This window comes from Cavia porcellus, unplaced genomic scaffold, assembly GCF_034190915.1.
Source record: "Cavia porcellus strain 051 isolate PalLab524CR breed Dunkin Hartley unplaced genomic scaffold, mCavPor4.1 scaffold_7, whole genome shotgun sequence".
Classification (NCBI taxonomy): Eukaryota; Metazoa; Chordata; class Mammalia; order Rodentia; family Caviidae; genus Cavia; species Cavia porcellus.
Window position 1 is genome coordinate 16,064,244 of NW_026947490.1, and position 27,065 is coordinate 16,091,308.

At 36.5% G+C, this 27,065-nt stretch overlaps 1 protein-coding gene across 13 annotated transcripts in view; it reads left to right on the forward strand.

Annotated features, from left to right (window-relative positions):
• The window catches only part of Znf569 (zinc finger protein 569), a 100,707-nt gene that overhangs the window by 59,779 nt on the left and 13,863 nt on the right, over nt 1–27,065 (forward strand). For 11 of the 13 annotated variants that reach the window (XM_063252096.1, XM_063252100.1, XM_063252095.1 and 8 more), the window contains 3 exons: nt 11,466–11,523; nt 22,979–23,105; nt 23,444–23,539. In XM_063252096.1, the coding sequence (XP_063108166.1) occupies nt 11,509–11,523; nt 22,979–23,105; nt 23,444–23,539 (238 nt within the window). In that variant the 5' untranslated portion in view covers nt 11,466–11,508. Of the gene's footprint in view, nt 1–11,465; nt 11,524–21,555; nt 21,621–22,978; nt 23,106–23,443; nt 23,540–27,065 lie in introns of those variants that run through there. The other 2 variants (XM_063252104.1, XM_063252105.1) reach the window with 2 other exon arrangements.

The following is a 27,065-nucleotide window of genomic DNA, read 5'->3' on the forward strand; positions in this document are numbered from 1 at the left end:
AAAATGAACAGAGTACTTAGAGACCTACTGGAAGCTACAATTTAAATTTCTGCCAAGAATGATACCAAAAAGAAGTAAAATTATTGTATTTCAGAATCTCTTAAGAAACTATAGATATGAATATGGCAGGTGCAGGGCAAAATAGGGCAGTGGTGTTGGCTAAAAACAAGGAATGGACTGCCAGAACCTTTCTCATACCTTGCATAGCTAGATGATTATGCTGCTTCCACCCGCTGCATGTCCCTACCCCTCCCCAAGTGAAAGGACATGTGCATTTTTCTTAAAACTGAATTAGAAAGATCTAGTCTTGTTGATACAAACCAAAGAGGAGTGATTGAAATGGGAATTCATTGAGAGCCTGCATTCTGAAAGATGTGACTCTCCTGTCCCTGTACTCTAGCCTCTCAGAAAGTGGCCAGCTGATACCAGTTTGTACCCACTGGTAGCTGGCTGACTGAGAAACTGTTTGACTCCCAAAGGAAAGACTCCTAACACCTGATTTTTGGCTATTTCCAGAGAAAAGATTAATTCATTGTTGCACTAGCACATTCAAAACTACCGACAAGGGCTGGGGATTTAGCTCAGCCACATAAGCACCTGCCTTTCAAGTGCGCAGGCATGAGTTCGATCCCTGGTACCGCCAAAAAAAAAACAAAAAACCAAAACTACCGACAAGAAAGTGGTCATATACATCAATTTATAGTCAAATTTGTAACACCTCTCTATTACATGTAAATAATTATGGATCACAAGGAATTCAAAGAACATACCCAACATAAAAGAGAAATACCTAAATAAACAGAAGAAACATAGTTGGGTAAATAATTTAGGAGACAAAACTTTTAAAACAAAATAAGTAATCTTAGAAGACAGTGTACTTATTAAAACATTCTGATGAATATTAAGTGAATGAGAAGGATAGTCTTAGGTATATTTGTGTGTGTGTGTTTTTTTTACAATGATATAAACAGCTAGAAGGAACTTTGCTTCTACTTTTACTAGGAAAAAACTGGACAAACTGCAAAACAACTTTTCTTGAACCTATTAGAATACTGAGGTCATTGAACAACCAAGTAATTTTAAATCTAGGGAAAACCTTGGCATAGTGGTACATACCTATAATTCTAGTGCTCTGAGAGGCTGAGGCAGGAGGAACACAACTTGTAGCCCAGCTTGGGCATTACTAGTGACTTAGTAAAACTCCATCTCAAAATAAAAAATAAAACAGGGCCCGGGATAGCTCAGTGTGGATGTCATGGGTTCAGAGAAAAAAAAAGGTCAGTGCCTTGTAGAATTGTAGAATTGATGAATGAACACAACTACCCTGAGTAAATTCACAGCAGTATTCAACAGTGGACTAGCCAAAATAGAGATAAGAGTCAGCAAGTGTAAAGATAGGTTACTGGAAATAATTCAGAGAAGCAAAATGAAAAAGGAGTGAAAAAGAATGAGGAAGGCATAAATGGATTATACAATACCATTGAACAGATGTCTATGTATCTATGAGCATCTAAGAGAAGAAGAGAAAAGAACCAGAAAGCTTACTTAAAAATGAATGAAAACTTCACAAATCAGGACAAGGAAATAGATATCGAGACTCAAGAAGCACAAAGGACACAAAATGAGGATACTTAAAAATCTAGACCAAGGCACATTAAATTGTGATACATCAAAGACAGTATTTTGTAAGAATCAAAAGAAAATCAAGTTGTTTCATATGAGTTTTATCAATGGATTTTTCCACAGAAACTGCAGGCCAGAATGCATTGGGACCGGTCGGTTGTACCCTTAAATGGTGTTCAGCTATAGCTTTATATGTGGTTTTGATCATGCCTCCTGCAGACATGAAATAGGACTTCTAGAACTGCTTCAGAAAGTGGCAAGAATGATAGGATAAGTGTCTATAAAGTGAGAGGGAGTATTTTAGGGAAATTTTATTGTAATAATTTTTTAAAAAAATTAAATATTTTCCAGATATCTTGGTCATTCCATGAATATTAAGAGATATATCATGTGAATCAGTGTGAATTAAATATCAATAACAAGGTGTGGGGAAAGTGAAATGTAGAGTTTTTGTATGTTACTGAATTTAAATTATTAGCTGAAAATAGACTTTTATACCTATAAGCTATTTTATGTAATACAAGAAATACTAAAATTACACCAAAAAATAAGTTGAAACATAAAAATACAAAAAGAATCAATAAAACAAAGAAGAGAGTAAGAGAGAAAAAGATGCAGGAATGGGGCTAGTAGAAAACAACAAAATAGTAATGGTAAATCCTTCCCTAGCAATAAATACAGTAAATATAAATGAATGAAAGTCCCCAACCAAGGGACATAGACTGGCCGAATGGATATAAAAATAAGACACAACTATATATTCATTATATCAAACTCATTTTATATACTTAGTTTTGAATTTGTTCATCTTTATAGGTTACATTATACTACTTCTATACATGATAATATATATTAGTCATATAGGTTAACAGGCATTTTTATCTCCTCAACCATTACTAATTTGGTTTTGTTTGAGACAGGTCTTACTAAGTAGTGCAGGCTGGCCTTGAACTCACTTATGTAACCTGGGCTGGCCTCAAACTCATGGCAGTCCTTCTACCTTGGCCTCCTGAGTGATGGGATTACAGTCATGCCCCACCATTCCCCGCTAACCATTATTCATTATTATGTGATGGGAATTTTGAACTCTTTTAGTTATTTTGGAATATATCATAGATATTTTTGCTCAATAGTTACTCTTTTGTGCTAAAGAACTCACTATAGTTTTAAGGACATAGATATCTTGGAAGTAAAGGGATGGAAAAAAAGTAATCCATGCAAATTATAATCCAAAGAGAGAAAGCAGATTATAACTACATCAGACAGCCAAAATTGACTGAGTTATCAACTGTCTCAGGAACGAACAAAGAACATTTTACAATAAAAAAAGGTCAATCTGTAAGGAAGATGTGACAATGATAAATGCACCCAACACCAGATCAGTTAATATACTAAGGAAACAGCTGGCAGGGGAATATACAGTAGTGTAATGTAGTAGGGGACTTTAAAATACCTCACTTTAAATAATAGTCAGAACATCTAGACAGACGCTCAATAAGGAAATAGGACCAACCAGACCTAACATACAAAGAATTTTCTATTCAACAGAAACAGAATATACACAGAAATTTTTTTCCAGAATACTTCACATTCTGTCACAAGTCTTCACAAATTTAGTGATACTGAAATCATAACAGGTATCTTTTTCTGACTGCAATGGAATGAAACTAAACATCAGTTATTAGAAGTAAACCTTAAAAATTCACAAATACGTTGAAATTAACACAATCTTGAACAGCTGTTAGATCAAAGAAGAAGTTAAACAGAAAATTAGAAAATACTTTGAGACAAAACCAAAGCTACAATATACCAAAACTTACAGGATGCAGTGAAAGAGGGAGATTCATTGATACTGATAAAACTCAACATTAAAAAGGGAAAAGATCATAAAAATCTCAAATATAAAATCTAACTGTATATCTCAAGGAACTAAAAATGGAAAATTAAGTCCAAATGTAGAAGGAAAGAAACAGTAAATATATAAGGGGGTAGAAACAGAAAAATAATAGAAATGAATCAATGTAACTAACACTTGGTATTTTTTTTAAAAAATGACAAATCCTTAGCTAGATTAGGGAAAAAACTCCAAGGCTTAGTGTATGTATTTGGGCTTTGTAACTGAGACTGAAACTAATGAAGCTAGCTAGCAATTAAAATGGAAGAGTCTGCTGGGTTATTTAGGACACCCAAAAGTGAGTGATCACCCCAAGTCAGTGGTCTCATAAATTTCCAGAGAATTGCTGGGGCTTTAGGTCAAAATAAGACTCCCAAACCAAAAGTGTCTGTAGCTTCTTGAGGGATTGTTGCAAGGCCAGTCAAAAATCTCAGGACATGAGTCTGTTCTCACATTGCTAGGGGAGATATGTCGGCTGTAGAAGTGTCATTGAACTTGGAATAGAAGATGCTGTTATTGTTAATTACATGTTACACTGTGGTGGTGTAGGAAGGCTTGCTCATCTATTATTCAGGGTGGAGAATTCAAAAATTCATGTCATAATAGTTTAAAATCTGTCCTTTGATATTAGTTGTACATATTTTTGGGTATGGTAATGAATGTCAGTTTTTACCTTATCCTCTTTTCTGTGCTGGAGAATTACAAAAAGTCTTAAAAACCACAGCTGCATAAAGAACTTGCTTCATTAAAAAATGTGAATAAAATTGAAAGGTAATTTTGTGGAAAAGGGTAATGTTTTTTATAAATGATGAATAATTTGATACTCATATGCATGAACTATGAACCTCAATGCACACATCACAGCTTTACAAAAATTAACTCAAAATAAACATAAACGTAAATGTAAAACTCCACAACTTCCAGAACAAAATATTGTGGAACATGTATATGATCTTTTATGACAAAGAACATGATTCATAAATAGCAAATTTGACCTTGCCAAAATGAAAAAAAATTCTCTGTAAAAGGGTATTGGAAGTGAAAAGATAAACCATAAACTAACAGAAAATATTCACAATTTATATATCCAGTAATCTAGTGTTTTCAGAATACAGTATAGTAAGAATACCCAGTTCAACAAGATAGCCGAATTTTTAAAAGAGACAAAGGATTTGAATAGACTCTTCACCAAATAAGCATATGAAGATATGCTCAACAACATTACTTCATAGAGAAATGAAAAAGTTTTTTATTGCTGTTGTCTTTTACTATAAATTTAGTAGCTTAAAACAACTATCTCACAGTTTCAGTCAGAAGGCTGGGGACGGCATGACTTTGGTGGTTCACTGAATCTTCACAGGGTTGTGGTCAAGATGTTGGCAGGGTTATGTTTCTGTCTGGAAGCTCTTGGCTTAATCCAGTTGATAGAGCTTTTATTTCCATATGACTGTAATATGGAGGGCCAGCTTTTTTTTAAGCTCTTAGCCTGGAATCATTCTCAGCATTTAGATGCCACTTGCATTCATTGACTTACCACAACTTTCACCTTTGAAGACACTAATGGTGGCCTTTTTGTGTTTCAGAACACAAAAATTTTCTTATACCATATCTCTTCTCTGACTTCAGCCAAGAAAGGTGTTCCATTTGAAGGAATTATGCAATTAGATTGGGCCCACTTGGGTTATCCAGGACACTTTTCCTATTGTTATATTTCAGCATTGGTGGTTGAACATAAGGTTTTCATACTGAGCTACATCCCCTATTCCTCTTTTGAAGTTTTAAAAAATTTATTTTGAAGGGGCTGGGGATTTAGCTCAGCGGCATAAGCACCTGCCTTGCAAGCAGGCAGTTGTGAGTTCGATCCCCGGTACCGATAAAAAGGGAAAAGACAAAAAAAATTTATTTTGAGACTGGGTCTTGCCAAGTTGCTAAACTGCTAAACTGGGCTTAAATGTGATCTTCCTACTTTGGCCTCCCAGTGCTGGCATTATAGGTATATGCTGCCATCCCCAGCTACTCTTGCTCTTTTAAGGTTCATAATGTTCATTACACTTACAAAGTTTTTACAGCAGTATATACATTAGCCTTTGATTTAATGACCACAGGATGAGACTCTTGGAAAGACATTTCAGAATTCTGATTTATACATTGAACTGCATGCAGTTGAGGATGCAGAGCAACAGTAACTGAGACTTTCCTGTGAGAATATAAAATAGTACAGCAACTTAGAAGAACAGTTTGGTGATTTTTTAAAAAATATGTGCTATTACCCAGCATCCAAATTCTAAGTATTTGCCCAAGTAAATCAGAGACATGTTCATACACAGATCTGTGAAGAAATGTTCTTGGCAGCTTTATTTAGAAAGACAATCAAATGTCTTTGAACGGGTGAGTGGATAAAGCATGGTACCTCATAAAGTAGAATACTATTCAGTGATTAAGAGGTGCTAGCTACTGACTAATGCAAAAACATGAATAAATTTTAAATGTATTTTGTTAAGTGAATGAAGTCAGAACTAAAACCTACATATTGTATTATCCCATTCAGATGACACCCTGGCAAAGGAAAAACTAAGGACCAAAAAGTTGTCCGTGACTGCACGGGATTGGATATAAGGGAAGCCTGACTACAAAGGAGAAGCACCTTAGGAGTTTGGGAGGCTGGAACTACTTTGTGTGGTACCATGGTGGTAGATACATAACATTTCATTTGTCAGAAGCATAGAACTGTACAGAGCAAAGACTGAATTTTACTGCTTGCAAATTTTAAAGAATTCAATCATACTATAGGTAGATGAAATTCCCAAATGGAATAATGTGACCAATTAACAAGTGTATGACATGACTTTACTGAAAGTAGTAGGAAGGAAATGAACTGGCCTCAGTAATGTGTTGACCACTGTTTTTTTTTTTTCAATAGAAAGATTTCATCGGCATGTCTAAACTATTTCAAAAGGTTTTAAGAATAGTCATCTTGTTTCTGTAGCTAGAAGTTCTTACTCATCTGTTTACTGAATTGTTCTGTGATCAGGACCATACTCTCAAAAAAATTTCTCATATACTTGTTTCAGATACATTTAATTCAAATACATTATTGTTTACATCAGTAATTAACCTACTTTTATAAGCTTCAAATACCGAATATACAATTCCTGGCCTCATCCAACCTTACTAAGTATATTTTTCATTCAAAAAATTTTGAGTTTCAAGAGACCTTTCTGAAAAACTCTTGGTGGTGAAATGTACCAATGTACCTCATCTTGTAAAAGAAACCCAGTTTCATGACCTTAAACATGTTTAGTACATGAGTACAGATAGTAGAAATCATAACCAATTCCTTTCTTTTCTCACCCCACACTCTTGACAGGCTGGGCCCTCTTTTTTCTCCTTTCCAATGTAGACTGAGTTCTACATTGATACCTGGGTGGAGTCCCTCCACTGAATTCTTCTGGGGCCCCTCACAGTAACTGTGTGTCCCTCCAGAGTGATGGCACCATTTTCTACAATGTTGACAATCTGGTTATGAAGAAAAGCCTTCATTTGAGCAATAAATGCAGCCTGTAAAACAGCATTTTAATTGGATACTATAAAGTGAAAAATGAAAGTGGCTGCACAGACATGTAGTCTAGTTAGTAAGAATAAAGATTTAATCCTCTTGCTTTCAGAACATTTTTTTTTCTTTCCAAGATAGGGTCTCCCTATGCAGTTCGGGCTGGTCTTGAATTCCCTTTGTAGCCCAGGCTGGTCTCAGACTTGCAGCAATGCTTCTGCATCAGGCTTCCAAATGCTGAGTTCACAGATGTTCATTACTATGTTCAGCTACCATCAGAACTCCTGATAACACAGTACTAACAATACTTTTCATTCCTTCCTTGAAATATAATTACTTGTTTTTGGTTAAATTCTCACTTGTTTTTTTTTTTTTTTTTTTTTAAGAAAAGGAAACAAAAAAAATACATGGAGATAAAAAAGGGTAGAAATAATATAAAATTACAGAAAAACAAACGGTAAGAAATTGCCAGTTGGTAAGTTACATATTGTCATCTTAGAAATAGCTGCTCAGGTTACAGAATTAAAGTATTTAGAATGACATTCAAAAAGTGACACTACAAACAGTTCTGCTCAATGATTGAACAAAAGCTCAGTAATATGGTTATCAGTCCTACACATTTCTTTTACATCTCAAAGAGGGTAAGATTAAACATACCAAAACAGAACAAAACAGTTAAAAAAACAATTTAAAGAAATACAGATTTCAAAGCAAGTCCACTGGACATCTTCACTGTCTATCTAACTGTCTCCAGTTTCTTACAAATAGTTGTCCCCATCTTCACCCACTTTATATACTTATTGCATATTATAGAACTAATCAAATCATTAAAGGATGATGAAGGCTTTTTAGGTCTTCAAGATCTAACATTAGGGAAGACAATAATAACCACCATCGCATCTCTCATTCTCTTTGTAATAGCTGTCCCCATCTCTACATATGCTGAAATTGAACTCAAGAAACCAGTCCAATGTCATTCTAATCAGTGAACAATAGTATTGCTAGAATTTATATCATAATGCTACAAAATTAGCCTCTGGTTTCTTAGCGTCTCTTCCTCAGAGTATCTGTTCATTACAACCTGCATTATATAATCTGTTCCCGTAAATAATTGAAAAAAAAACCCATGTGTGAATTTCTACATATATATCTATCCTCTCTGTATTATAGGGAAAACCAAGTCGTAGCAAGACTGCAAAACAATTTCCTAGAAAAACATGCAATGGGTAAGACATATAAGACCACAATATAGATGATCTTCCGTAGTTACTATGTTTTCTCTTGTTATTTTCAATAAATTTGTCCACAACACCGGCTTATTATAGTTAAACATAGTATTACCTATTTTTATAAAAACTTAACTTTGAAAGCATTGTAGGATTTGAGGGCTGTTAATAGTTAATACCAGTATGGATATTCTTTACATCTTGTCATCTTCAGAGTAGTTGCCTCTACTTTTAGGGTTGATACCAACAAGCATAACAAATTCAAATAAAATCAGCCAAGGCCAACCCATAGTCTTATGATTCAGATTCAATTAAAATCAGTCATAGTAAGACAATGTAAGTAATACAGGATTTCAGTTTAAGGTAATAGGAAAGTAAGGATAGTTACCATGGTATAACCTGCTATTTTTGGGTCAAGATGTCTGTGCCCTCAAATCTGACATGAGTGGACAGACCAGAACAAATTAAATTCAAACTAAATATGGTGATAAGACTACTGTGTCTTTTAAATCCTTATACACCATTAACAATGACCTCTGCCTTTTTTTTTATAGTGTTTCAGAGCTGTCTATACTAAAGACTATAGCTTACCGTCTCTGCCTCATGTTTGCTACTCCACTTTTCTGTTATAATTTGTCCACCTTATTCCCTCATTTCACTGTCTGCCCCGTTCATTGAGGCCTCTCTGCCACTGTTGTTGGAATCCTGGTATCCCTTCCTCTCTTTCTCTGTAATGTCCTTCAACACTCTCTGTAGGGTTGGATTGGTGGCCACGAACTCCCACAGTTCCTCCTTGTCTTGGAAGCATCTTATTTCTCCATTAATTTTGAGGGAGAGTTTTGACGGGTATATGAGCTTTGGTTGCATATTATTTTCTTTCAGGACTTGGAATATTTCTCCCGACTCCCTTCTTGACTTAAGAGTTTGTGTTGATAAGTCTGCTGTTATTTTGATAATTTTCCCGTTGTAGGTAATCTGCATCTTTTCTCTGGCTGCTTTTAATATTCTGTTCTTTTGGTGGATTTCTGGAATCTTGATTATTATATATCTAGGCGTAGATCTGTTTTGGTTGTAGGTAGCTGGTGTTCTGTATGCCTCTTTTATCTAGATATCATTTCTTTTTGCTATACATAGGAAATTTTGCTTTAATATATCTGTGAATATTCTTTGTATTTCATTTTTGGTTGCTCCTGCTTCCTCACTCACATTCTTTATTCTTAAGTTATGTATCTTTTTGTCATCTTCTAGTTTTTGAATGTTTCTTTCTAGTTCCTTGTTATTTTTAAGAGGCTTTTTCTTTCATGATCATATGCCATAAATCTCTCTTCAAGTTTCAGAAGGCTGTCTATAGTTTCTGTCAAGGCATTTTGCCAGTGTTCAATGGAGTTTTTAGTTTCCAGGTAATCTCTTTGGATCTGTTTCATGTATTCTAAGTTATGTTTAAATTCTTCTTCAGAAGTTTCTCTTTCTTTTCTGATTTCCTCAGTTCTTCCATCTGTGTTCTCTTGGGTGGGGCATGTCATTTCTTTAATTAATCTCTTTATATCTTGCCTCACTTGGATCAGGAGTACAGCTTTAAATTCATCTATGAGGTCATGAAGGTATTTTTTAATTTTGGCTGATGCTGTGTCGAGTATTAGATGGTTACTGTGCTTGTTCTCTTCAGTGTTTACTTCTCCTGGGCTTATTTTCTCATGTTGGGCAGCTGGAGATTTTTTTTAATTTTTATCTCTTGTCATGTTTCTGGTTTCTTTCAGACTGGAGTGTCCTGGGGGTCCCTGGCCCTCTCCGTATTGCTTAGGGCCTTTCACAAGCGTGCTGGCTTGAGTTTTTGCTGTCCTCCCCAATTTGCTGTTATCTGGGGTAGGCTGGGATGCAGGGGCGGTACAGGCTAGCCTCCAGCCTTCTGTGCCAGTCAATCTGTAAATTAGGCTGTACCTTCTGGATGTCACTGAGTTGTGACTATCTGTTTGTATCTGCTTATTGGGCCCCAAGCAGAGGCTTGGTTTAGCCCCAGTAGCTCCTGCCAGTTCTCCCTGTACCAGAAGCAGCTGACTAATGTCACTATGGCACAGGATTCTGCCCAAATCCCAGCTGTTCTCTTCTAGACCTCTCTGTGACAGGAGCACCAGGAGAGCAGGTCTGCCCAAATCCAAGATGTCTACCACTAGTTCTCTGTATGACCCTGAAGCCAGCACGGCGTCAGGCTCTGCCCAATTTCAAGATGTCTTCCACCAGACCTCCCTACAGGCGGTCTCAGTGATGTCACCGAGCTGTAGGTTCTGCCCAACTCTAAGATGTCTGTCGCCAGACTCTCTGTGTTATTGATGTCCCCGTGGTGGCGGGCACTGCCCAGTTCCAAGATGTTCTCTGGCCAACCCCAGCAGCCACGGGGTCCCCAGTACTCACCAGGGTTCGGTGCAGGTCCTCCTCTTGGGTCTTCTGCACACCGTGCCGCTCACCCTCCCTGCGCTCTCGGCACAGCGTGGAATGGTCAGAAAACTGCACAGCATTCGGCTTCGGAGCTCCAGAGCCTTTCACAACCTCCTCTGGTGCAGCGGGGCAGTCCTGGCTGCTTCTCGGGGTCCCAGGTCTCAGTTTCCAGCAGTCACCAAAAACCAACACAGCTTTTCCTGTTGGGTCCACGGGTCAGTTCGCTGATTTAAAGGCACGGGATTTGCAGCCTCCCGTTATCAGCCTTCACAGTCTCAGCACAACTTTAAATCCTCCAGCTGCGCTGTCTTGGTTAATAAGAATCGTTATCCATTCATCTGGCCCTCTCCATGTTGTCATATTCTAGCTTCTAATATGATTTCTCCAGAGAGACTCTCCGCCCGATCGCCTAGCAAGCCGCCATTTTCTAATCCCTCTCTCACTTGTTTTTTTAAGTGTCCTAAAACACCAAAAATAAGGTAATGTTTGTCAGTTTGTCAGTTTCATAATTTGCTCTGACACAGAGCTATTGACAGATTTCTGGACCATCTCCCACATGTGTACTCCTGTTCTTATCCACCCCATGCTTAAGTTCCATGTAATCATTACTAGTACTTTTGTGTTGTAAATATTAGGCTGCATGTTAGGCTTTTCTGCTATAGCTCACCTTTACATTGTAGGTGCATATTTCTGAAACCACCTAATAAGCCTGTCCTAATGACTTTTTACTCTTTTTCAGGTCCACCTCCTCAGACTTTGGCCTTTCCTAGAAAGAAGAGGAAATGGCTGAATCCCAGGTAAATATTAGATTGTGTCATTGTTCTGTTATACTACAATGCAAGTTAAGGGAACTATACCTGTTCATACAGAAAGTTAGAAAAGGTCATATACATAAAACATTTTAAGAGGAAATAAGAGTTAAAAGATTAAAACTAGAGAAAAATTAAAATGTGCCTATTTTATAAAACATGTTCATTTAAAGAGATTAAAGCTGGGATTGAAATCTGAATTTCATTTTATTTTTTTGGTACCAGAAATCAAACTCAGGTCCTTGTGCTTGCCAGGCAGGCGCTGTGTCACTGAACTATATCCCTGTATATCCACTGAACTATGTCCTTGAATTTCATTTCTATAAAATGAATCAGGACAGAAATTCATTGCTTAATTTTCATTGACACTTAGGTTAATGTAAACATTACAGTGTGACTTATAGTTGATAAATTGGCTTTTTTGTTGTTATTGATAGTTTGTTTTGAGCAAAGATAAAACAAAGAATATAGATCAAAATAGCCATGTGTTATACAAGGTACAAATGAACATCAAGAGAAAAAGGAATGTTACAGTATTTCATATAGTAGAATACTATATAACAATCAAAAGAACAGATAGTTACTACATGCAGCAACATGGGTAAATCTCATCAACAAAAAAGAAAAGCCAGAAACAAAAAAAAAAATGGTTCAATTTATATGAAAATCAAAAACTGACAAAACTGATCTATTATAAAGAAATCAGACTAGCAGTATTTATTGGGTGAGGGGAATATAATGGGAAAAAGCATCAGGTAACCTGGAATGTTGAAAACATTCAATATTTTGATTTAAAAATTAGCTAATAAGCTATATGACAGGTAACCTGGAGTGCTGAAAACATTCAATATTTTCATTTAAAAAGTAGATAATAAGCTCTGTGACTACAGGTGCCTGTAATCCCAGCACTCAGAAGGCTGGGGCAGGAGGATCACTGTGAAAACCAACCTGGGCTACAAAGTCAGTTGAAGGGTAGCCTGAGCTGCATAGTGAAATCCTATTGCAAAAAAAAAAAAAAGCTAATAATCGTTATCTGATTGTGCCTGTAGGATTAGTGCATTGCACTACATTATTCTATGCATGCCATCAAAAATTGAAAAGGAGAAAACTTAGGCTGTCAAAAGAAAGATTGGATGTGTCTTTTAAATAATGACCCTATGTAATTATTTTTTTCTGTGGGCATTTGCTACAATTTAAAGTAATCATTTCTGGTAAATACTAGACTGAACAAGGAGAGTGTTTTACATTACTTACTGCCTTATTTCTAGTCCCTGGAACAGTGCCTAGTACATGTTTTTTCATTGAATAATTGTAGTTTTAATGTATTGAGTCCACATTCCTTATTTATTAAGCCTTTGAATAATGCTGTATTGCCTCTTCAAGGGTAATTCTTTTTCCCCAGATCTTAACCCTTTCTTGGAAACTTTTTCTTTCATATTTTATTTTACACTTTCAGATATTGAGCATACCTTCCTTTATTGCCTTTTCACTCTAATTTACTGTACTGAAATAGAAGTGTGACCAAAATGTGTGGTGAATGTTTAAATTTTTATTTATTTATTTTTAAATTTTATTTAAGGAGAAAAAAGAAAAAAAAACAGAAAAAGGATACAAGTTATACAGAATTTCAGAAAAAATAAACAGTAGGAAATCACTAGTTAATTACATACTGTCATCTTAGAAATAGTTGTTGAAGTTACAAAATTAAAGCATATAGAGGGGACTTTCAAACAGTGACACTGCAAACAGTTTTGTTCAATGATCCAACAAAATTCAGTAATATGGTTATCTATCTTATACACTTAAATATATATGCAGTTATATCTTTTAGAGATATATATTTATCTTTTAGAGATATAATCTTTTAGAGATATATATTTAAGAGATATAACTGCATATATATTCTTTTCCTTTCTTTTGTACAATGACAATTACACATTTTGGATTTTATTACTCCCACAGTTCTTACTACTTTTTTTCTTTTTTGAAGAAAGTAAAACCAAATGTGACATACCAGGACAGAGTCAGTCAAATCAAAAGGATGGACATAATACATAATGTAAAAACAAAATACAAGGTGATCAACAATGGTTACCATAATGCCTCTTGTTACCTTAAAAAGAAATGCCTATATCATCAGTTATAATAAAATTGAACAAAACAGTAAAGAGTAAGACCAATAAAACCAAAATATTGGAGACATTAGAGGACTTCAAAAGAAGATAATAGTCAACCAGAATGGGCATCACAATGAATCTTATTGTCTTCATAGTTGTTGCCTATACTTTCAAACTTGGTACTATCAAGCATAACAGAATAGAGGAAAATCAGTCAAAACAAGATGGTGAGAGCAATACAGAGTTTCAAATCAAGTTAATAGGAAATCAAAGTGGGTTACTATAATATATCCTGCTATTTTTTATTTATTTTTCCCTTAATTAAAAGGATAAAAATGAAAAAGTAGATAATAAAAAGGAGATTGAGATAAAAAAAAAAAGAGGGCATAACAACAAAACAGCGCAGGTCAAAACATAGCCATTTAAGCAAAATAGTGTTTCACCACAAGATAATCTCGACATAATAGTAGTTACCATAGTGTCTCTTCCCTTAAAATCTTTGGGTATAACTTCGTATACTGTAGCATCAAATGTATCAAGACAATGTAAAACCATTCAAGAGAATGATGGTATTACAGGATATTTAGAATCAACTAACAGGAAATGAACAATGGTTTCTGTATAATCTCCTTGTCTATAAAAGTTTTTGTTTATATTATCACATATAATAAAATCCAATAAGATACAACATGTTAAAACCGATGGACGCGACCGCCGAGCTCTGGGAACGGGAGTCTCCGAACGGAGTCCCCACGCCATCGGAAACCGCGGTTTGGATTTCCCGCTGCCCGGCGGCCGGCTACCTCCACAGCGGCTCGGCAAGGAGAGACGCGACCGCCGAGCTCTGGGAACGGGAGTCTCCGAACGGAGTCCCCACGCCATCGGAAACCGCGGGTTGGATTTCCCGCCGCCCGGCGGCCGGCTACCTCCACAGCGGCTCGGCAAGGAGAGACACGCAGAGGCTCGGGAACGGGAGTCTGCGAACGGAGTCGGAAACGCGACGGACAGGGAGGAAGGCTGACTGGTGGCGAGGTGAGTGAGGAACTGACTCCCTACCACAGTTTGACTCCAGCGGAGGTTTTTCTGGGCTCGGGCAGTCCTGTAAGAGCAGGGCGCGGTGGCAACTGCAGCCGCACATTCCCCTCTCGGACGGGATTGGTGAAAGGTGCCTGGCCGGAGGGACGCTGCTCGCGGACTCCCTAGGCTGGCCTAACCCAGATCCCAGAGCCTGACGGTGGCCCGGAGGAGCGACTGACTCCCGCGTAGGCTGCCTCCTCCGTGACTCCTTGGGGCGCAGCGGTGGGCGGGAACAACTAGCCAGCGCAATTTGATCAGGCTGTGGCTGACAGGCAGGGAAGCCGGACCTCCTGTGTAAGATTGCATTTTATAAGGAACAGAAAATATGGGGAAGGGAAGCAACAAAAAAGGCTCCTCGGCCCCCAATCCTGAGAATCAGGCAATAGTGGACACTGCACCAATATACATTAAGCGCCATTTAGAGAGCCTCATAGACTAATTCAGAAATGAAGTTATCAATAACCTGAAGCTAGAAGTATGCAGAATAGTTAGAGAAATGCTAAGCACCACCCAGGAAAAAGCAGATGGTGGAATGGAAGAACAGAAAAAGAGGGGAGAATTGCTTGATGGAGAAAACAGAGAAAGCATTGAGTATGTGAAGCAGGTGCAAAGGGACTATCAAGACATTAAGAAGTCTACCCAAGACTGGCATAACAGCTTGAAAGAAGCTAAGGACAGACTATCTGAATTGGAGGGCAGACTTGAAACATGGGAGAATGAAATGAAAAACTTCTTAAAAATAACAAAGAAACACACAGCAATAATACAAAGACAAGAAGATGATAAGAGGAGCCATAACTTAAGGATTAAGAACATAAAAGAAGAAGTAGGGACACAAACAAGTGAACTACAAAAACTACTCACAGAAATAATCCAGGAGAATTTTCCTAATTTAGCAAAAGGTAAAGATACTCAAATGTATGAGGCATACAGGACCCCAGCTACCTACAACCCTAACAGAGAAACACCCAGGCATATAATAATAAAAATTCCAGAAATTCAATACAAGAACAGAATATTAAAAGCTGTAAGAGACAAGAAACAGATCACTTACAAGGGAATACCCATCAGAATTACAGCAGATTTCTCTTCACAAACCATCAAATCACGAAGAGCGTGGGGAGAAATAATTCAAGCTTTGAAAGATAATAATCTCCAGCCAAGACTGAGATATCCTGCACAACTGTCCCTGGAAATTGATGGAAAAACGAGGTGCTTCCAGGATAAAGAGGAACTGGGGGAATTTGCAACCACCAATTCAACCCTACAGAAAGTATTGCAGGATATTCTAAAAAAAGAAAAATACAAAGAACCCAGTAATAGGGGTGGGGAGGCCACAACGAATGGAGCAGAGAACAAAATGAAGAAGACAAACTGACAGCTACTGACAGAAAAAGAGCTCAACAGAAATGAGACAGAGAAGATTGGATGATAGGAACAGCTTTTCTTTTTTTGGAGAAAATGACATCTTAATAGGTAATGCTGATTTAGTGCCATCTTGTTTTGAAGTCTCATCTAGCTTTTGTTCTTCTGTCTCCAATGGTCTAAACAGGTTGTATCTTATTGGATTTTGTTATGTACGATAGTATAAGCAAAAACCTTTTAAGGACAAGGAGATTATACAGAGACCATTGTTCATTTTCTGTTAGTCGATTCTAAATACTCTATAATGCTGTCATTCTCTTAAATGGATTTACATTGTTTTAATATACTTAATGCTACAGTATATGAAGTTGTACTCAAGGACTTCAGGGAGGGAGTCAATATGGTAACTATTTTTGGGTCAGGATTATCTGGTGGTGAAACACTATTCTGCTTAAATGGTTATGTTTTGATCTACCCTGTTTCGCTGTTATGCCCTCTTTTTTCTCAATCTCCACTCCATTATTTACTTTTTTATTTTTATCCATTTAATTAAAGGGAAAAATATAGCAGGATATAATATAGTAACCCACTTTGACTTTCTATTATCTCGATTTGAAGCCCTGTATTGCTCTCACCATCTTGTTTTTGACTGAGGTTCCTCTATTCTGTTTTGCTGGATAGTATCAGGTTCGAAAGTTTAGGCATCAGCTGAGAAGATAATGAGATTCATTATAACGCCCATTCTCGTTGACTTTTATCTACTTTTGAAGACCTACAATATCTCCAATGTTTGGGTTTTGTCGGTTTTATTCTTTACGGTTTAGTTCAATTGTATTACAACTAATGATATAGGCAATTCTATTAGAAATAGCGGGAGGCATTATGGTAACCATTGTTGATCACCTTGTATTATGTTTTTATATTATCTATTATGTCCACCCTTTTGACTTGACCGATTCTGTTCTGATATGTCACATTTGGTTTTACTCTCTTCCAAAAAAGCAATAAGAACCGTGGGAGCAATGAAACCCAAAATGTGTAATAGACACTGTACAAAAGAGAGGAAAAGAAAGTGCTCTAAACTATATAACTGCATGTATATTTAAAAGTATAAGATAGAAAATGATATCACAGAGTTTTATTGGATCATTGAACAGAACTGTTTGCAGTATCATTGTTGGAAAGTCCACTCTACAAGCTTTAATTTTGTGACTTGAACAATTATTTCTAAGATGGCAATATGTAATCCATTAACTAGTGATTTCCTACTGTGCATTTTTTTATTCTGTAAATCTGTATAACTTGTACCCCTTCACTGTTTTTTTTTCTTTCTTTTCTTTTCTCCTTAAATAAAAATTAAAAAAAAAAAACCGATGGAGACAGAAGAACAAAAGCTTGATGGGACTTCAAAACAAGAGGATATTATATCAGCACTACCTATTATAATGTCTTGTTTTCTCCAAAATGGCTGTTCCTACCGTCCAACTTTCTCTGCCTCATTTCTGTTGAGCTCTTTTTCTGTCATTAGTTGTCAGTTTGTCCTCTTCATTTCGCTTTCTGCTCCATTCATTGTGGCCTCTCTGCCACTGTTTCTGGAATCTTGATATTTTTCATTTTTAGAATATCCTGCAGTAATCTCTGTAGAGTTGAATTGGTGGTTGCAAATTCCCTTAGTTCCTCTTTATCCTGGAAGCACCTTGTTTTTCCATCAATTTCTAGGGACAGTTGTGCAGGATATATCAATCTTGGCTGGAGATTATTAAGCTTGAATTATTTCCCCCCATGCTCTTCGTGATTTGATGGTTTGTGCTGAGAAGTCTGCTGTAATTCTGATGGGTGTTCCCTTGTAAGTGATCTGTTTCTTGTCTTTGACAGCTTTTATATTCTGTTCTTCTATTGGATTTCTGGAATTTTGATTATTATTTGCCTGGGTGTAGCTCTGTTGGGTTGTAAGGTGGCTGGGGTCCTGTATACCTCATACATCTGAGTATGTTTACCTTTTGCTAAATTAGGGAAATTCTCCTGGATTATTTCTGTGAATAGCTTTTGTAGTTCATTTGTTTGAGTCCCTACTTCTTCTTTTATGTTCTTAATTCTTAAGTTATAGATCCTCTTATCATCTTCTCATCTTTGTAGTATTACTGTTTTTTTTTCTTGTTATTTTTAAGAAGTTTTTCATTTCATGCTCCCACCTTACAAATCTGTCCTCCAGTTCTGATAATCTATCCTTAGTTTCTTTCAAGCTGTTATGCCAGCTTTCAATAGAGTTTTTAGTTTCCTGGTAATCTCTTTGAACCTGCTTCACGTATTCTATGTTTTCTCTATTTTCTCCATCAAACAATTCTCCCATTTTTTCTGTTCTTCCATTCCACCACCTGTTTTTTCCTGGGTGGTACTTAACATTTCTCTAACTATTCTACTTATTCTTGCTTTATTTCATTAAATGCTTCATTTTTGAACTCATCTATCAGGCTCCGGAGATACCGCTTTATATCTATAGGTGCCGTGTTTGATATTGCATGTTTTTTGTCTTCATTCTCTTTTGCATTTACCTTTCCTGCATCAGTATTCTCAGGCTTGGGGACTGAGGACCCTTTCTTGTTGCTCCCTTTTCCCATACTTTTTTTCCTTCCATACAAGCATATGTAGGAGGCCCAGTTTTTTTTTTTTTCTCTCTTTGTCTGTTACAGTTTGTTTGAATCTGCCTGCTCGGTGTTCCCACCGGCTCGGTGTTCCCGCCCACTGCAGTGTACTAGGGAGACACAGACCTGGGCAGCCTCTACTGGGCCCGCCCCTCCAGGTCAGCCTACTGAATGCTTCACTGCTAGGGTGCACCGCCAGGCACAGGGACCTGATTTGGGCTAGCCTACAGGATCTTAGTCTGCGGCGTCACCAGGCCAAGCGCTCCCCACCACTCCCACTTGAGAGGGGAATATGCGACTGAAGTCACTGCAGGGCCCTGTTCCGGCTAGTCTGCTCGTTCAGAATGTCCTCTGTTGGAGCCTCCTAGTCTATGAAAGGGTCCCCGTTTCTTTCACCGCAGGTCGATGCAGGGCTCCCTGCCAGTCCCACTCTCAACACCGTTTGGTTCGCCAATTCCCCCTCTCAGAGCTTTTGTGCGTCTCTCTCCCTGCCGTGCGGATTGGGACATAGTATCGGCAGCAGGAAATTCAAATTGCGGCTTCCAATGGTGCGGGATCCAGCTTCCGCACTGAGATTTTATCTGTTCCTGTTACAGCATCAGGATTGCATTTCCAGTTGGTTTCTCTCAGCTTAGTTCGTTCCTGGGTTGGCAGGGTACATCTCCCTTCACGTAGGACTCCTCACACGGCACCACTCCTGGATTCTAAACTGGTAATCTCAGAGAGCCTCTGTGGCTGGTGTTATTTGTCTGCCATGTTCTCCCGGAAGTCGAATGTTTAAATTTTAAAAAACGTATTACAGCACAGACATGCTGCCAACTAATCTCAAAATGCTCCCCTTTATTTTGAACACACTTTTCCCACTGTTCTTGCTATTTTGTGAAGCAGTACTGGAAGTCCTCTTTTGTGAGTGTCTTTAAGTTTTAATTAAAAGTATAGTGAATGCTGCTATTGCACACCATGCAATGGAAAGGCAGGCTCATAAAAACATTATGGTGTTCTGACTTACCTTATTTACCATATCTGGTACCCTGCAACTTCTGGCTCTTCGGACACTGAGGCAGCCATGATACCACAACTAAAGATAATCATAAAAAAGAACTTCTAGAATTATCTCAAAAAGGGCAAGAATCATGGGTAGGTGTATTTGAAACAAAGGAGAATATTTTGAGGGTGATTAGTGGGAATGTACCTTTTATTGTAATTTTAAAAAAACAAGCAAACTAAGCAGTCACTGTAGTTTTTGATCATATCTTATACATCCTTCTGTGACTGTGTGTCTCTATGTGCCAGCTTTTCTTTATCTCTAGTTTTGGCCAACCACACCCAGTTAATTGTCAAAGTGAACATATTTGTGTAAATAGCAAAAGCACTAGATCAAGAAATGGAATTCTTACCATAGTATCCCAAAAGACCTCTTCTGTACTTCCTAGTTTACCCTCACCCCAAAGGGAACAATTGTTCAACTTCCATCAACATAGATTATTTCTGCCTTTTACTTTTATGTAATTTATGTACTTATATCTAGCTTCTTTGGTTTCATATGTTTGTCAGGTTTATCCATGTTAAATTGCTGTGTGTAGTTTTATTTACTCTCTTTGCTATATAATGTCTCACTATGTGATTAAACTAGATTTTATTGGTTCATATTACTATTAAGGGGCATTAGCTTTTTATTTTGGGGAAATTATAAATATTGTTAATGCGACCTTACATGTAGATGTCCTTTTGTGCATACATGTACATATTTTTTTTTGATATATGTGAAAAAATGCATGGCTGGGTCATAGATGATACATATGGTCAATTCTCATTAAAAAGTTTTCTAAAGTGATATTCCAGGGCCGGGGATTTAGCTTAGTGGCATAAGTGCCTGCCTCGCAGGTGCGAGGTCATGAGTTCGATCCTTGGTATCCAAAAAAATAAAATAAAATAAAATAAAAAAACAAAGTGATATTCCAAAATCCTACTCTTAATAGTGCCCAAAAGTTCCCAGTCACTCCAAGATAACCTTCTTGGATGTATTTTCTGTACTTACCTTTTTAACATAGTATGAATTCATTTAAATAAAAGAATCTCAGCTAAATTTGAGGGAGTAAAATTGCATTCTTCTTCTTTTTTTTCCGATACTGGGGTTTGAACTCATTGCCTTGTATTTGCCGGACAGGCACTTATGCCATTGAGCTAAATCCCCAGCCTCCAACTCAGATCATCATGCAGCTGTGAGAAGACCTCAGGTCAACAGGGAATTGCTGATGAAACCTTCCCTATTAGACTAAGACCCTATGGGGTTGAAACAGTATGGATGCTAATAGTTCTCTCCATGCTCATTCTGGCTGGGAGTAATACTTAGTTTTACTCAACAGTAGAACCAAAGCTGAAACAGCCAAAACCTGTTTGCCAGTGGTGCTACTCACCGGATAGTTGAAGGGGACCTGAGCAGCCACAGAGGTAGTGCTGCCTGGCTCCTGCAGATGTTTGTCTGTTGGTATTGTAGTTGACTACCTGTGTTAGAAATCCCAGATAACACTTGCTTGAACAGGTTAAAGTTTATTTGTTTCTTGTTGACATTTAAGTTCCTTTCAAGGATCAGGGAACCAGATTCCTTTTGATCCATTGCTGTACCATTCTCAGTATGCTCTCTGCTTCATCCCAAATGGCTGCTATTTGCCCTAGCATCTTATTTACTGACCAGGCTATGAGAAGGAAGAAGTTAGGGGAAATGGTACAACAGTCCTTTTAATCTCACTTACCAGTCAGTAGTAGCTGCGTGCAATATGGCTGTCTCAAACTTTGTCATATAAAGATAACTGTTTCAGTAGCTGTGTGCCTGGCCAAAAATTGAGAAGAAAGAAAAAATAGATACTGGAGTAGGAGAATAAAGGTATGTGCTATAGTATTCTACTATTTGGGACTTCCTTTGATTGTTTCTTTGTTTTAAGGTCAATGTGTATTTAATGTTTTCCTTTAAAATATTTTATTGCAATTCAAAAAATTTCAACCACAAATTCATATCACTTTTTTTTGTTTTTTATTTTTTGAGACATGGCCTTGCTATATAATTAAGGCTGGCCTTGAACTCACTATGTACCCTAGGCTGGTCTTGAATTTGCAGCAATCCTCCTGCCTCAGACTCCCAAGTTCTGCGATTACATGCCTAGATGATACCGCTTTTAATGTCACTTTGTTTTAGTAGTTTTAAAAAAATTTTAGATATGTACTTTTCTACATTAAAGTTATTAAATATGTACTTTTGTACATTAAAGTTATTAAATATTTGCCAAATTCACTATTCAAGCACATTGGAATTGTGGAGATTTATGCATATAATAGTTAGATTTCTCATTTTGAAATTATTTTTGCTTTCATGTTTTCTAAATTTATTAACTTAGTAAATCAGTATTTACCTGAAATTTATTTTAATGATTTCTTCTTGGATTCTCTTACTTTTGATTTTGGTGCAGTCTGTTTTGTTATAATCTATAATGTTGAATTTAAAAATATATTTACTAGTGTAATGTCTGACCTTCTGAAGAAAATAGTTTACTGAGGAAAAGTTTGACACAAAGGTAGGACCAGCAAAATTGTATTTTATAGCTGGATGTTGTGGCACACACCTGTAATTCTGGCACCCTAAGAAGCTGAAGCAGGAGGATCACAAGTTTGAGTCCAGCCTGGGTAATTTAGTGACTTAGTGAGACCCTATCTCCAAAAATAAAAGGGTGGGGATGTAGCTCAGTGTGAAGGCCCTGGGTTCAATCCCCAGTACTGCATAGAGAAAAAAAACCTGTGTGCTCATGTCCTTCACTGTGATTGAAACCATTATAACATTATATTAGTTTTCCATGCCATTTTTTTTTCTCCTTAGCTCCCACCAAGTCTTTAGTCTTATTTTGATCCTTCCTCCCAAGTAAAGGAATTCTTCAAACATTCTAGATTTCAGGGGTTTTTTTTCCTTCCCGTGATACTTTACTTTTGGCTTCTTCAAAACACGTATTTTTTTGCCATGATTTTCAGCGGAAAGCATTCCAAGTGATGACTTTCCATCACTGCCAGCTTTCTGTAAACCCTTGATGGTAGTGGATGTTCCTGCTCTTAGGGTCTTAAGACCAAAAGTAAATACCTAAAAATATTAGTTATGAATTAGGTATTGGGGACTTCCTCCTAGCTCAACACATTTATGTTTTGTCAACATAGTGTCAGCTGGATTACTTGGGGTTGAATGGAAGTGTGTTGTTACAGGAAACAGTAACATTCAGAGATGTGGCTATTGACTTCACCAAGGAGGAATGGAAGCAATTGGATCCTGCTCAGAGGAACCTGTACCGGAATGTTATGCTAGAAAACTATAACAACTTAATCACAGTGGGTAAGAGTAGTTCACTATGTAATTCTTTTCTGTTTTTGGTACCAGGGATCAAAGTCACGACCTCGCACTTGCCAGTCAAATTTTGGAAATAAAAAACCCACCTCCCAGTGTTTCTGAAATACACAGAACTTTTAAATATTAAAATGAGCTTGGCCTTGAGATGCCTTGGCTCATGGGACCATCCGTGTTGTAGCTGGCAGAGCAAGAAGCCCTCCTGTATATCTCAGCAGGTGGCGTTCCCAGAACGTTGTTTTTGGTCCCACCGAAAGCCTCATTTCTCTGGGCCAACCATGATTCCTGGTAAATACACTCGAATCCCTGTCATTTCCCTTTGTTAGGCTATCCATTCACCAAACCTGATGTGATTTTCAAGTTGGAGCAAGAAGAAGACCCATGGGTGGTAGAGGAAGAAGTTCTAAGGAGACACTATCCAGGTAAGCCGGAAGGGCACGGAGGGAGCGGGACCCTGCTAATGCTTAATCAATGAATGGCTGATTCATTGAAAATGTTCTCCAAAGGCAAGTTTCTAATGCCTGTAGATTTTTGAAGCAATGGTTGGTGTGATCTCTTTATAAAAATAAGATACCGTTTTTCAGTACTATTCTTAACTTCTTTTCTCAGAACTCAGAGGTTTTGTTGTCCTTCATATCTGAGAGTTAGTTATCATCTTTTCCTAATAAATTTTCAACATTATTTCATTAATAATTCTATTAGCTTCCTTATTCTCTCTGCCCACCCTTTTAATAGGATTCTTTTGCACTCAGACATTCATGAATTGGCAGTTCAAATACACTTGTTGATATTATAGTTCTGTACTTTCTACTTTCCTTACTTCTGTTCCGAATGCCTTAGCATTATAGTCATACTTTCCACTGTACTTTTATCTTTGCTGTCACACTTCAGTGACTACTACTCTTTTATTTCAATAAAAATTTTAAAGTCAGTGCTGACTTTAACTTCCACTTTATATTTTTCATATATGTATATAATGTGTATGTGTGGTCTGTGTGGGTATACATGCATTTACATATCTAAAACATGCATGTTCAAATACATATATACTTTTATTTGATTTCATTTTACCCTCCAAAGACTAATAATTTATATTTCTACCAACAATTTCTGCCGACAGAGTCTGTTAGTATTTTTCAAGATCTTTGCCAATATGACAGGTTTCAATGTAGTTTGAATTTACATTCCTTTATTATGAATGAAAGGAAGCATCTTTTCATATGCTTAAAATCTGTTTTTAAATGACTGCATCTTTTACCTTTTCTTCTGTTAAGTTCAGTAGAGGAGCTCTTGACTCAGTAAGGCGATTGGCACTTTGTCTGTTAAATATTTTTCTTGTATTTTTCAAAGCTTCTTTAGACTACTTTTTGCAATAATGGTTATTTTTAAAGTTTATGTACTTAAAAGTAATGTTTTCTGATAAGATTATTATTTCATCTCGTGTATATAGATGACATTTATATATTTCTTAATGATTCATCTTCATGCTTGCTATGAATGTGAATAATTGTTTCAGCTTCTCAAGGCTTTGATATCAGTGTTATACTTATTTCATAAGTAGAATTTGGCATCTTTCTTTCATACCTTAAAACACCTAGATAGCATTTGTATTAAAAATTGGTAGACTTTACCGATTGAACTGTTTGGACCATGTGGTTTTGGGGGAAATGTTTTTCTTTTTATATCTTTTTCCTGTATTTTTGCCTCCTTTTGCATTTTGATAATAATTTGTATTTCAGAAAATTATCCACCTAATCTTAGTTTTCAAATTAATTTTTACAAAGTTGACAAAGTAATATCTAACAATATTTAAATTTTTCTGCATCTTTAAGTTTACCACATGTTAATGTTTGACTCATTCGTTATATTTAATACTGTTTCATCTGTTTTTTTCAATTTGTTGGTACAGAATTACTTTTTGTGTCATCTTATTTACATCTTCTATTATCTTCTTGGCCAGAATCATCAATATGGGCTTTTCCCTTCCTTTACATTCTATATCTAAGATTCCTATTAGATACTAGACTTTTTCATTTTTCCTTCATACTTTTTTCATTTCCTTCACCTCTGTGATTTTCTACCTCTCTCTCTCTGTGTTACCTTCTTTGTCATTATTACTTCAATGATATATTTCAGTTTACCAGTCCCTTCTCTAGTTGTATTTATTCATCTGTTTAACTTATCCATTAAAAAAAGTGGTTGTAGTTTTGTGTTTTTATATCCTCCTTTTTTCCCCCTTCATGTGTTTCTGGGTATTGCCAATAATTTTTATTTTTGTTTAGCTTTGTGCTTCTATCCTTTGAGTTTTAAAAAATACCATGTATATAGATAGCTCTTCTGTTTTCTGTCCTTCTAGTGTTTTAACTTCCTGAGTTTAAATTTGTTTTGATGATTCACTTGTACTTCCTTCTTCACAGGCTTAATGACTGCTGATTATGAATTCAAATTGTTTTTATCCTATGTCATGGAAATCTTGCTATCCTAAATTGAAGTTACTTTTTTAATGGGAATAATTTGCATACGATTTGGGGGAATACCAAAAGGCAGTATCATTTAGTTCATAGAAGTCTCAATTAAGTTTCTTTTCTTTATTATTGGCCCAAAGTGTATACTTCATATATGAGGTGCTTGCTTTTTTTTTTTTTTTTTTCTTTTTTGGCCTAGACATTTTTAAGTTAGATCTATCTTCCACCTTGCATGCAAATTAATTCCCACTCACAAATCTGGTTTTAGCTAACAGTTACTTGTTTTGTTCATTTCTTGTGTGTGTGTAAGATAGGTTAGATGAGAGGTGTTCTTGGAGATTTATGCCCAGGAATGCATCAGAATGTTTGATTTATCCATTTTCCTGTTGTTGTATAATAGGTTACCATACCACAATTCCAGTAGTAAAAGTTATGTTTTTCCCACTTGAAGAGTAGTGTTCATTTCAGCCAACTGTTGGTTTTTTTTGGCGGGGGTGGGGGGTTCCAGTTATGTGTTTGTACTGGTAAACTTTTAACCCTTTTTTTGTTTTCTCATTGTTTCTGCCTCATGCATTTAAATTTCTATTTTTGGCCCTGGATTTTAGATGCTATTTTCATTAAATTTTTATAAATTCATTGTAATATCTGTTTAGCCAAGAGAATCATCTATGCTTCATAAATATTTTAGCTTGTATTTTTGCCTTTCTTTATTCTTTCTTTGTTTCTCTTCTTGTAATACTTTCTTGTAGATCTGATTCTGGGGCCTTCTCATACATAGCTGACTGAATAATTTTTCTTGGACCTATTATTTTAAGGAGGATAATGTTGAAGAAGAGAAAGGAATGTTTTAATCATGACTGGAGGTAAAGTTCAGCAAACAATGCTGTAGGCCAACCACTAGTTTTTGTAAATAAAGTTTTATTGAAATACAGCCATACCCAATCACTTATATCTTCTTCCTTCACATTAGGATGGCAAAGTTGAGTTCAATAGTTGTGGCAGAGTCTCTGGCCCATGAAGTCTAAAGTATTTGTTAAGTCTGTAAAAAAATTTTTGCCAATGTTGATCTATAAAAATTCATTTCTACTTTATTTTGAATCCCTTTATTCTTCATGGTTGTATAAATAAGTATATTTAGGCTTTGTTTCTCTTCATTCAGAAAGTATCTATGGGTGCAAGTATGTATATGCTCTGAAATATTACTTAACTCTGAATATTATACCTTCAACTCAACAGACTTTATCTTGAAAAGACAATGTGTTGGGATGTTTTCATGTTCAGTCCTGGCTTCCCTGATATCTTGGGATATCAAGTCTGCTGTCACCAATCTATACTCCTAAATTTCAAAGTAAGAGTTAATTCTGACCTTCTAGGTACGATGCATCTTTCACACTGATAATGATTAGCTCTGCCCAGGAGTAACATGAACAGCTGGCTTCTCTTGAAATCCTTCTTCCCTTGGTACAGTCATCATTTATTAGTC